The 12,437-nt window shown below is 39.9% G+C and overlaps 1 protein-coding gene across 4 annotated transcripts in view; it reads left to right on the top strand.

Annotated features, from left to right (window-relative positions):
* NEIL3 (nei like DNA glycosylase 3) overlaps nt 1–12,437 on the top strand; it is a 50,388-nt gene that overhangs the window by 17,125 nt on the left and 20,826 nt on the right. For all 4 annotated transcript variants that reach the window (XM_060652856.3, XM_081795648.1, XM_081795649.1 and 1 more), the window contains exons 3-6: nt 6,772–6,906; nt 7,186–7,399; nt 9,866–9,940; nt 11,985–12,151. In XM_060652856.3, coding sequence (XP_060508839.3) covers nt 6,772–6,906; nt 7,186–7,399; nt 9,866–9,940; nt 11,985–12,151 — 591 coding nt within the window. The remainder of the gene's footprint in view (nt 1–6,771; nt 6,907–7,185; nt 7,400–9,865; nt 9,941–11,984; nt 12,152–12,437) is intronic.

Raw genomic sequence — 12,437 nt, 5'->3', positions numbered from 1 at the left:
CACCAGCACACGGTACTGTGTGGGCACACATCTGTGAGTGTGTTCACACAGACACACACACCCTCCAAGCTGCCATTGTCCATCAAACTGAACCCAGCTGTTACATCTTGGACCAACATTCAAAACATATTTTTTTAATGAATCTCTCTTTCCAAAGCACTTCGCTATTTCCAACTTGTGACTTACAGGACTCCGGTGGCTTGTATCGTATTCAGAAACTTATCTGAAATGTTTCGGAGGCTTTGCCATTTTAGAGAACCTTTATACATTATCGATTTTGTAATTTATTGGAGTTTAAGTGATACCATCCTCTAAACAGATTTGCATGAGACAACATGTTTGCTAAACAGCCTTTAAGGAATCTGTCCTATGCTGCTCACAAAAGGGTTTTACAGCTTAGACGTGGTTCTTGCGATCTGTCACTTAACATGTTAGAAAAACCGAAGCGTGGGGAGAGATTCTAAATGAAATCATGTACTTTAAGAGGAGTCACTCCTACGATGTGTCTGCCTCACTTGCTGAATTGTCTCTTAAGGATAGCACTTCTTCTGGAAACTGGTGGTCTGGCCACACTAACTGCAGAGTTCCTGTTGATTCTGACACAGTGTTACTGAACCTTCTCTCTCACACAGTGGGTTGGGTCAGTGTGGGTTCTTCTGTGAGACTTTCTCATCTGAAGGCTCTGTGATGTAGGCAAGCTGGGATATGAGGCCTCAGGACTTGTCGGTGGCCATGTTCCCGGGCTTGTGAGGTGGTGCAGGATAAAACCAGCCTGCACAAAGGCTTTAGCCCCTCCTTCCATCCGTTCCTGAGATCCGGCTGCTTTCCTGCCTTTCCTGCCTTTCCTGTGCTTGATTCTTCAGACTTCCCCTCTGATTCTGTGAGCTCAGTATTCCTTAGTGCCTAAACCTGTTTCACTTGGGTTTCTGTTACCTGCAAGTTAAGAAATTGACCATTATCCAAAGGTACAGACTTCCAGTTTACCGTGTATTTTCTCTAAATACATCCTGCGATATAACATACAGCATGGGGACTACAGCATTTAATAACACTGTATTGCATGTTTGAAAGTTGCTAAGAGAGTAGATCTTAAAAGTTCTCATCACAGGAAAAACATTTTCTTAACTACGTTTGGTGACCTATGTTAACTAGACTCACTGTGATCGTTTTGCAATGTATACAAATACTGAGTCATTCTGTTGTACAAGTGGAACTAATATAATGCTCTCTGTCAGTTGTACCTCCGATTTAAACGAAGGAAAGAAAGAAGGAAGGAAGGAGGAAAGAAAGGAAGAGAAAATAAGAGCACTCACCATTAAAAGTAATCTGTGGGCAGAAAATTAAACATCTTTAGTTCTTGAGATGGTAAATTGTTGACATTTTTATTTTCTGTTTCGGTTGTGATGGTCCTGTCAGGCGTAACTGGAGAAAATCTGGAAATCTTCACCTCTTTCGCTCCCTTTTCCTCCTGCACCTGATGGCCTGCATGATTACCAGTCCTGCCTGCCTTTTCCTGTTTTACTTAATAATACACACCATCTTACTGCAATTTTTTTCCTTATTTTAAAAGTAATGCATAAGTCAATTATAAAACATTAAGAGAGTTCCAAAAAGTCTAACGGCAAAAGTAAATACCACCCATAATTACAATCACCAAAAAAGGGCACTCTTAACAATGTTTGTACACATCATAGATAAAATACAAGTTGTATATATACCATATATTCATACACAATTTATATCACATGTGCATGGATCATATGATATTGTGTATTACAATCTTTATATAAATGGGAATTTTAATTACATGAGGCTTTTGTTTTACACAGTATGCATATTGGTGTCAAAATATACGTGTGCCTTATTATTTTGCATAGTATTCTACTAGATCGTTTATATATCACTGCTGATTAGCATTTCACCCCATTTTTCACTCTAATAAATAACTCTGTAGTGAACATCCTTGAGCATATATCTTTTACCATTGTGATGTTTCCTTAGGATAAATTCCTAGATGTGGATTTGCTAGATCTTGGTTACTGATGCTTTTTTTTTTTTTTTTTTTAAATTTTTCAACATTTATTCATTTTTTAAAAAATATTTTAATGTTTGTTTATTTTTGAGAGAGAAAGAGACGGAGCACGAGCAGGGGAGGGTCAGAGAGAGAGGGAGACACAGAATCTGAAGCAGGCTCCAGGCTCTGAGCTGTCAGCACAGAGCCCGATGCGGGGCTCAAACCCACACATTGCGAGATCATGACCTGAGCCAAAGTCGCTCAACCGACTGAGCCACCTAGATGCCCCTACTGGTGTTTTTTATATCCCTTTTGAAAGCGTATGGAAATCTATCATGAGCAGAAAGCACAGGCATCTGCACCTGGTCATACAGTAGAGAACGGCCCGTGCGTGGCCTGCCTTGGCTCTGATTGTGTAGTATTTATCCAAACCTCTGTGTGAGGTTATAAAAGCCCAGAAACGTGTTAATGTAAAACCCATGCGCAGCACTGTAATAGCTGTGGAATGGGGGGCGCCTGGGTGGCTCAGTCGGTTGAACGTCCGACTTCAGCTCAGGTCATGATCTCGCTCGTGGTTCGTGAGTTCGAGCCCTGCGTTGGGCTCTGTGCTGACATCTCAGAGCTCTCTACCCCTCCCACACTCATGCTCGCTCTCTCTCTCTCTCTCTCTCTCTCTTTCAAAAATAAACATTAAAAAATTTTAAAAAAAATTGTGTAAGGTTAGGGACCTTATCATAACAGATTGACCTGGCCTGCTATTCTCAACTGATAACTGTAATTTTAATTGTTAAAATGATTTAAATTTACCTGCTTCATAATTCAACATCTGGCACATCTTTGGATCTGGTTTTGTTGACTGCTTTATCTCTTGACATTGAGTCCCTTTGTTTTTCTTTCTTGTTTTTTGTTCTTTATCTCCTATTTTCATGTGCCATAATTTTTTTTGGATCCCAGATAACCCTGTTGAGAGCAACAGTAGAGACGGGTAAATAATATTTGAGCTCAAAAATAGGCCTCTTCCATCAGATCAGGTGGGAGATTGAAGAGTTGAGCTTGGTTTGGATCCTGTTGTGTTGTCATTGGCTCTGGGGACAGTGACATCGAAAACTTGAGCTGCTGCTCAAGCCTTATGCCTCGAGCATGGCCTGGTGTGGCTGCAGCTGGTTCTCTGTGTTTCTGGCCTGCTCTCAGCTTTTACAGACCCTGCGTATTTGTGTTGGGATTTCTCCACATGCTTCTCCTCCCCACCCCCACCCCCACCACTGCTGTTGCCTGTCGTCCAGTGAGAGGTGCATGATGGGGAAAGTGGTTCTTCTAGGCCACTGTGCATTTGGACCTCAGGGTTGCACTTTGCCCAGAGCTGCTGACCCTCTCTTCCCCCAAGGCAGCCACATTCTTACTTCCATGTGGGGGTGGTCTCTAGTCAAAGGGCATTTCTTTCTTCTAAGTGGGAACAGATGTCTCGTCGTATCCCTGCAGGAATCCTTGACAAAGCTGATTCCCAGCCTCGCCCCCAAAGACTGACGGCTTTTGCTCTGCTTGTCTTCAGGCGCGGTGCGTTTGGCCTGAGCCCGCTGGCCAAGAGCTTCCTGCCCTCCCTGGTGGCAGCCTGCCTGTGTTAGCTCCAAGGAGAGGACTTCCTGTGGGTGCGGGGGGGTTCCCGTTACCCCTGAGGGCCCCGGGCTTTTTGTTTGTACCTCTCCCTCGGCTACAGACAGGTGCCGTGCCACCGGGGGGCCTCCTTCAGTCCCCTCCCAGGACTTCCTTTTCTCCCGCCAACTGCTGCACGCCATGCGACAGAGCTCACACACCAGCCCTCACACACGAGCCCGTGCTTTCCGTATCTGGGACTCCAGGAATTCTCAGCTGTTCCAGCAGCCACACTCAGGAGTTAGAGGTTCTTAGATTCAGCAGTTTCCTTCTTACCCAATTCTACAGTTAAGTAATTTGTGTGTCTGTGTTTCCACATGGAGGGACTCCGGGCTCTTTGGAATTTGGCTTACCTGGCTGCCTGCAGCCCCATGTCTCTGACGGGCTCAAGAGAACTTAGCATTTTGTCAATAATAGCAGTTTTCTCTCCGTATTGGGAGACGAGCTGTATGTGCTTTCAGCTTCCATGGCCTAAGCAGATTCAGAACTCCCTGCTGCTGCTTTCGCATCGTTAAGTCCAGATTGTTTTATAACTTCTTTCTTTAAATCCGTACCATAAGCTTTACAATAATTATATTCAACTATTTTGTACTTGTTATTATCCTTAGGTCACTTCTGACTACTTGCTAATTTTCATAAGCAATTATCTTGTTAGCAATGTACAGTTGTCACTAAGATGAACCTCTGACACCTCCGCTGATGCTATTTATGTTTGTGTAAGGATGTTCCGATCTTTCTGATGGAATGTGGCTGCTGTTGAAAACAGGATCAGGTATTACTTACTGGTCTGTGTTAGGAAGTTATTTCTAACTAGAGGAATTTTCCCAGTATCACTTCAATTTTTAGTTTGGACATAATTCTTTTATATCAGAACTTTGGCTGCAGGTGACAGAAGCCAAACTCCACTGAGTTCAGTGATTATCTATTATAAGAATATGGAGTATCGTACCTGAAGATAGGGCAGTCGGGTTTCAGGGAGAACTGGAAGCAAAGACTAGATGCTCTGAGGACTCTGCATTTTTTGATTCTGTCTCTCACTGCCATCTGCTGCAATCTTCCTTTCTGCAGACAGGCCTCTCTTGGCTTCTCCGCTGCCCATGTTGGGTAATATTCCCGGAGACCGTTCCCACAGTAGATCTCCTAGTACTCACAAGAAACTGATCTCTCTGCATCCCGAATCCATAAATTCGTCAGGAGAATGCTGATGAATCCAGATACTGGATACTCATGGATCCAGCTTGACTCAGTTGTGCATTTCTGAATCAACTATGTCAAGGCCTGAGATCTTGAGGAAGGGACAAGAGGTGAACTCAAAGTTGGGCCTCAGGCCCCCTGTTGGCAGGCGGTCATACTACGCAGAGTAAATGATCTTGGGTAACCAGTCTGATTGGGGGTGGAAGGAGCTTGACAGGATCAGGAGATAGAAACAAAGATCTAATAAAATTTTCCTAACTGGTTGACGATAATGAGTCTTAAAAAACATATCTAACTCTTGAATGTAAATGTGATAACGAGCCTATGTCCTGGTCTATAAAAGATCAGTATGGCAATTTTAAAAACAGTACAGATGCTTAGTGTGCCTCAGAAATTTTCACGATGCTGGTATGTTTTTCTTCGTTTAGTGTCAAGGGTACTTTACACAAAATGTGGTACGTTGGGACTCAGCAGTGACAACATTCTGGTGTTCAATTAAAAGAAATAAAAATAAACGAAATACACTTTTGTACGCACATTTTCTTCTAAATTGAATAGATGTATAAGACCACAAAAAAAAAGAAAAAAGAAGCCTACTTAATTTGATTCAGGGCTCTTATTGGGGCTACTGCCGCAATTCGTTTGGGTCTTAACCTTTGAGATATTTTATGTGGATGCGGTTTCATTACAGAAGGTGATTTAGAATCCACTTTATGAGCCATGCAACTAAAAAGATTTTAGATGTGATGGCTTCTGGGCATGACAGCTGTATACCTTTCGCTGGGGTTGAACCTCCAGAAGCTAAATTATGGAGTACTTACAGGCACACATTTTTCCTGTCAGGAACTATGGGGCATGTAAAATGCATTTGTGATTGATAGTAGGGCACACAGAGTTTAAAACCCACATTTTTAAAGTTAGACTGGTTAACCTTGTACAATACTGTAACATGGTGCCTCGGAATTAGAAGCACCGTGCGGTAACATTTGCTGCCAAAAGAGCCAAATTTATTAACTCAACAAAGCTGTAAGGAGAAGGATCAGAAAGGCGGAACACAGTATTTCATCTCGAGAATCATTTGCGATCTCCATCATCAGAGGCCTCACGAAACCACTTTTTCTCTTGCTTTCTTTCATGTGTGTGTGCATGCATGTTTTTACTGGACATGCTAATCAGTCCTATAAAACCTGAAAGGTTCCAAATTTTTCATCACTGCATTGTGGCTTTCAAGCTAACCGTAAATATTTATAAATCCCCTCTTCCCAATACGTATAAAGGTAAAAGAAAACTAAAAGAACTGAAGACAATAGCATTTTGACTCGTTCTCTTTTGATAACGTAAGATTTTGCAAAAAAATTGCTTCATTGTGCATCCCAGAGCAAGGGGGAACAAAACAGGGTCATAAACCGTAGATACCATTTTGGAGTCGGTAAACACTTGCCATCCATTGTGGCTAGAAATACGGAATTTGAACGTTAGTGGCTTTATAGAATTTATATAAAAACAAACAAAACAGAAACAACTAGAGGCAATTTAAATCTAGCCTCATCTCATCCAAAGCCTTTGAATCTGAGAGAAAGCGGAGACGCTAGATTGTTCTGTGAATAAAAGTACTTCATCTGACAAGAAAAGAAGAACAGGGTATGTGTTCCTGAGCTTATTGTGGGGCCCTATTATTTTCCTAGGAATTTATTTTATTTGTGGTTTGAAAAACTGATTGTCACACCTAGTTTTATAAGGATACAATGCCCTAACAGAAGAATATATAATATGAACTACATTGTTTGCCCTCTGAAAGCGCCTGTCTTGACTATCATTTGTTTTCTTATAATCCAAAAAGTGAAACGAAGGAACAAAAACTAGATATACAGTATACTTTCTGCCACTCAAAAATGGGTCTGATGTTGTTTCAGGATTCATTTTGGAATGAAAGGCTCCATCATGATTAATCCACTGGAGTATAAAAATAAAAATGGAGTTTCTCCTGTCCTTGAAGTCCAGCTCACTGAAGATCTCATTTGTTTCTTTGACTCATCGGTAGAATTCAGGTAAAAAGGAGAAGAAAATAAAAGTACTTCAGCTGGAAAAATGCAGAGTTAGAGCTGCGGTTTGAAATGTGGAGACAGGTAGATGTTTTAAAAATGGTTTATAACTGATAAACACTCATTTTGGAAGAGGCGTCGGATAATCTAGTTTGTTAGGGTCTTTATTGTTTGGCTCTAGAACTCTTCTGCCCTGATTAACGGAAGGTGTGTGTATCCGAGATCATTTTAAATGACACTGTGTGAAGACTTATGATGAATGTCTTTTATATTTCCTTTCTACAGAAACTCTACAGAAAGCCAACAGAGAATAAGAATGATGGAAGAATTAGATGTATGTTCGCCTAAATTTAGTTTCTCAAGAGCAGAGAGTGAAGTTAAAAAGCAAAAAGGACGGATGTTGTGTGATGTGTTAATGGACCAGAAAGTATTGCCTGGGGTGGGGAACATCATCAAAAATGAAGCTCTCTTTGACAGTGGCCTCAACCCAGCTGTCAAAGTAGGTGATATAAGTATTTTTTTTTTTTTTAATGATTTCTGTATTTTTAAATACTGTTAAGGGACCAATGTGTGACACTTGAGTCCGTGTTGCAGTAAAACATTCTCCCCAAACAGAGACTTTGACGGTGTTTGTTGTCGTCAGCTTCTTAATGAGGCCAACACAGACCACTCTATTGTTTTTAAGTTTATTTATTTATTTTGAGAGAGAGTGGGTGAGGAAGGGACAGACAGGAAGGGAGACAGAGAATCCCAAGCAGGCTCTGAGCGGTCAGCGACGAGCCAGACGCAGGGCTTGAACCCACAGCCGTGAGATCATGTGTGACCTGAGCTGAGATGAAGAGTCGGACTCTTAAGCGACTGAGCCGCCCAGGTGTCCCCCGACCACTCTGTTTAAAATTGCCCTGTGCATCCCTTTGTCGCCACCTCATGTCCCTCATCGTCCCTAACTTGCCTTGGTTTTTATTATCCCCATGCCATGGATCACTTTTTGATCAACCTAACTTTTACTTGTTATACTTACTCCTTAAAATCTGCCCCCCGCCCCCTGCGGCCATGCAGTCTCTTAGGAAGAAGGTGTCTGTTTTGCGCATTGAGGTAGCCAAGCGTCTAGAATGCAGCGTCTGGCACATGGAAGGCATCAAAGAAATACCTGTTGGGGGGGGTATGAACGAAGTAAGCTCGCAGCTTGCTTTTTGAACCTGGCCTATTCAATTCACACTCCACACACGTATTCCTGCGTGTAGTTGTTCTGACGTTAGCAAATGCTTTGTTGGTGGGATAAGCAAGGAAGAGGTTGAGGAGTAAGAGGTTAGTGGGGGGATGGAAACAAAATTTGGAGCACTTGTTAACTAGCTTAGACTGGAATGAAGGGAAAACACAGATTTCTGGGGAGGGGCGCGTTTTCAGGACAAGGACCGGGTTTGGTTGTTTTTCCCTTGTTCTTCAACAGAAGAGACACAGACTTATTTAAATGAGAAAAAAAATGGTAAAGAAGGGCAGGTTAAATCTGTAGGAAAGAGAATGGTGATTTATAGGGCAAAGTTGTAAGAAGGTCAGAGAGCTTACAACTCAGACCCAGGTAGAAGGCTATGTATATTTTAGTTTCTAGGGAAGAAATCTACCTGAGGGCTTTTGCCTATATCCAGCTAGTCTCTTTAAACTAAATCATCTTCTACATGAATCCAAAGGTACCTTTTGATTTTTGTGTAATTATTTCGTAGTTTTTATTAAATCCAGTCCAGTAAGAAATAAGTCTTAAAAGAAACCAGTTAATGATTTTTCTAGATTAGATTCTGCTTTTTGACTCTTGGAACAGGTTACTTAAATTTCTGTAACATGGGAGTAATTAATAAAACAGATTTTTAATAAGAATGAGCTTTTTAAAATTACCCAGACCTCTATGGAAAACGTTTTTGAAAAAAAGAACCCGGAGTATTGTTATTATCTCTAATAATCTAAGAATTCACTTCTTACTTGTATATCCAGCCAGCCATTCATCTAGTAAAGGATCATCTGCCCATAATGTCTGGGAGTTTAAAAATTAACGGCAGTTCTCAAGTTTAGCTGTTCGCCCCTTAAGAGCACATGCACGGTTATTGAAAAAGTACAGTTTAACATTACAACATATGAATGAATCTGTTATATAAGATATGGGAAGAGACAAGTGTGTTGTAGAAGCGTATATGTTTTAAGCTTTAAATAAACGAAAAATATACAGAATACTTTCATACTGTTTATGTCGATTAGATGATTTTAGGTTTTATGGTCACTGATAAATGAGTTTCTCTTGTATATAGATATATGTATACATTCACGTACATAAACAAGGATAAGTCATCAGAATTTTTCCTGGCCTCACCATTGAAACCAAATGCACATGGTGAATAATTCTACAAGGATAACAGTGAGATTTATGCCAGGCTGTGTCACAAAAATTTCTTCAGGAAGGTCTATTTCTGAGTTCTTCCATGTGTTAATAAGTGCTCTGATATTAATGCATGTATGTAAATTCATATCTTTTTTAGGCCGAATAATGTCCTTGATGGTCATCTATTCCTGTGCTGATTTTTCCCTCCCTTCCCCTTCCTTCTTTTTCCTTTTGTTTTCTTTCTTTCTTTCTTTCTTTCTTTCATTGTTTTCTTTTTGCAAATCCAGCAGGACTTTTCGAGGTGGCTGATAAACAATGCTGGGACTTTGAAGATGTCTGAAACAGAAGAGATATTCAATAAATACTTGAATTTAGATATAAAATTTATAAATAAGAATGGCAGTTTTTAATCCATAGTCCTATCACGTAAAAATAAAACCATCGTTACACTAAATAAATGTGCGAGAAATAGAGTTCTGGAAAGTATGCATGTATTTGAAATCTGTTGAGAGTTCTCTTAGAACTGGCAACTGGTATTATTTTTGTAGAGTAATGAGCAGATTATGAAACTGTCCTCACTTGTTTTTCTATTTGAAGGCTTGTCAGTTAACAGATGAACAGACCCATCACCTTGTGAAAATGATATGTGACTTCAGTGTTCTTTTTTATAGGGTAAGAGCAAAATTTTTTCTACTTGTGAAACGTCAACCGCTTCCCTTTTCATTGCACCAAAAATGTTTTGGCTGTATGTCGCCATCTAGTGGCCAGTGTGTAGAGGTACAATAAGGGAGAGGGATGTGTGGGCGTAATGAACATCTGGAAATTTTATGTCATGGCTCAGTCCAAACTTGTCTCACGGTAATTATTTTAAATTTAGACTAAGGTGGGGAAACAGCCATGTTAGCATTTTACTTACAGTCTCATTCTGTTTTGGGGTATATAAAAGTAAAATGTAGGAACTCGAGAGAGAGAACTCAATTCTTTGGAATAAATAGTCCTCCCTTCAGTCAGATTTTGCCACTTGCTGTCTGTGTGTTTTACATCATGTAGGTAATTTAGGTTTAGTTTCCTCATCTGTAAAATGGGATAATAAATTTTCTCCATCTACCAGAAAGACTATTTTGAGAATGAAATAAGTACTTGCTAACCTGTAAATTTTGGAAGTTGTAAATATGCGTATACATGTGCATATAGTGTTCAAAAAACAAATTTTATCTTTTAAACAAGGTATCGTGAATGTGTCATTTTTTTTTTCTCCACTGTCCATTTTCTGTATTCAAAATTTTTATTTTCACTCTGTTCAGAAAGGCAGCTATGATAGGAGTCTTCATTAATTGGCCTGGAGTGTTACTGAACCTCCTGCTTTACGTGTGTGTCTTGAGTATTAGGACTATTTTACTTCTTGAGAGAGAGAGAGAGAGAATGAGGTGAGTGGGGGAGGGCAAAGGGAGAGGGAAAGAGAGAATCCCAAGCAGGCTCTGCACTGTCAGTGTAGACCCTGATGTAGGGCTCGATCTCATGAACCACGAGATCATAACCTTAGCCAAAATCAAGAGTTGGGCGCTTAACCTACTGAGTCACCCAGGCGCCCCATAACCTTTTTTTTTTTTTTTTTTTTTTAGTTTTTTTAAATGTTTATTTTTGAGAGACATAGAGAGAGTGGGAGCAGAGGAGAGGCAGAGAGACAAGGAGACACAGAATCTGAAGCAAGCTCCAGACTTTGAAATATCAGTACAGAGCCCAACGCGGGGCTTGAACTCAAAAACCACGAGATCATGGCCTGAGCCGAAGTCGGACGCTTAACTGACTGAGCCACCCAGGAGCCCCACCCCATAACTATTTTAATATTCTGTATGCTTACTTATTCTTCCAGGGGAAGGTGATTATAGAGAACTATCCATTTTCTGCCCCTGTTAAGTTGGGTATTTTAATACTTCGTTTAAATCGATAGAGGTTGTTTGTGTAATTTTCATCTTACATATTTCTGGGTCTTGAGATTTTCGCAGTGCTGATGTAAACCCGAAACATCCTCTTTTTAGGAGCTTTAAGTATATATATGTGAGTAGAATAAAACTGTGACAGGGAATATCAAAATGTCTTTTGAGTTAGAATGTATACCAAATGGAACATGTTCTTGGCTAGGAAGGCATTTGAATTTTTATTTTCTTTTTTAGTGAATTTGTAAGATGAAAAGTGGAAAAGTATTGTCAGATCAACAAAGAAGATGATCTCAAGTTTTTGGCCCTAGAAATAATGTTTTGTTTTTGTCTGTTGAAAGAAAGTGAGCAGCTTTAGTGTTCTAAAAACAAATCAGATTTCAAGTTAATCTAGTCTTTTTCTTATAACCACATAATTAAGTTTAATTTAAAAAAAAAAAAAAAAACCTTAAAAGCATGAGAGACATTTTACATTGTAGAACTTTTGTATCCCATTTAGATAAAAAGATAATGCTATGCAAAGGATAATTTTGAATACTAATAAGTTGTACAATAATGACTTAATTATTTCACACAAATGTTGTTTGACAAATATTGCTGAATCTTGTCAATACCTTTTTCTCAGATGAAAAGAAAAGATTATATGGACATATGTACAAACATGTAAATTTTAACCAAATTATTTTCAGAAATGACTTTCAAGAACGTATCTTTGGCTCCTTAGCAACACTGTCTTATAGAAATATTATAATGTTTGGTTTTTGTTTCTTTGTTTTTAGTGCCGGAAAACTGGATCTGTTATCTCTAAACACTATAAGGTTTACAAGCGTCCTAACTGTTGTCAGTGCTGTTGCAAAATAACTGTGTGTCGCTTAGGAGAGAATAACAGGATGACATATTTCTGTCCTCGCTGTCAAAAAGAAAATCCTCAACATGTTGACATATGGTGAGTTACCTAATGTAAACGTATATACCATTTGCCCTAATTGGCTAACTCAAAAGCTATTAGTAAGAACATAATTCAAAGTTATTTGAACCCTTGGAAGGAAATGGTAAATAACATTATCAAAACACCAGGATAGGGCTCCTGAGTGACTCAGTCAGTTGAGCGCCCGACTCTTGATTTCAGCTCAGGTAATGATCCCAGAGTTGTGGGATTGAGCCCCGCGTTGGACTCCGCCCTGAGTATGGAGCCTGCTTAAGATTCTCAGTCTCTTTCTCTCTCTCTCCCT

Source organism: Panthera onca, chromosome B1, assembly GCF_046562875.1.
Source record: "Panthera onca isolate mPanOnc1 chromosome B1, mPanOnc1 haplotype 2, whole genome shotgun sequence".
NCBI lineage: Eukaryota > Metazoa > Chordata > Mammalia > Carnivora > Felidae > Panthera > Panthera onca.
This window is presented reverse-complemented; position numbering and strand designations above follow the sequence as displayed.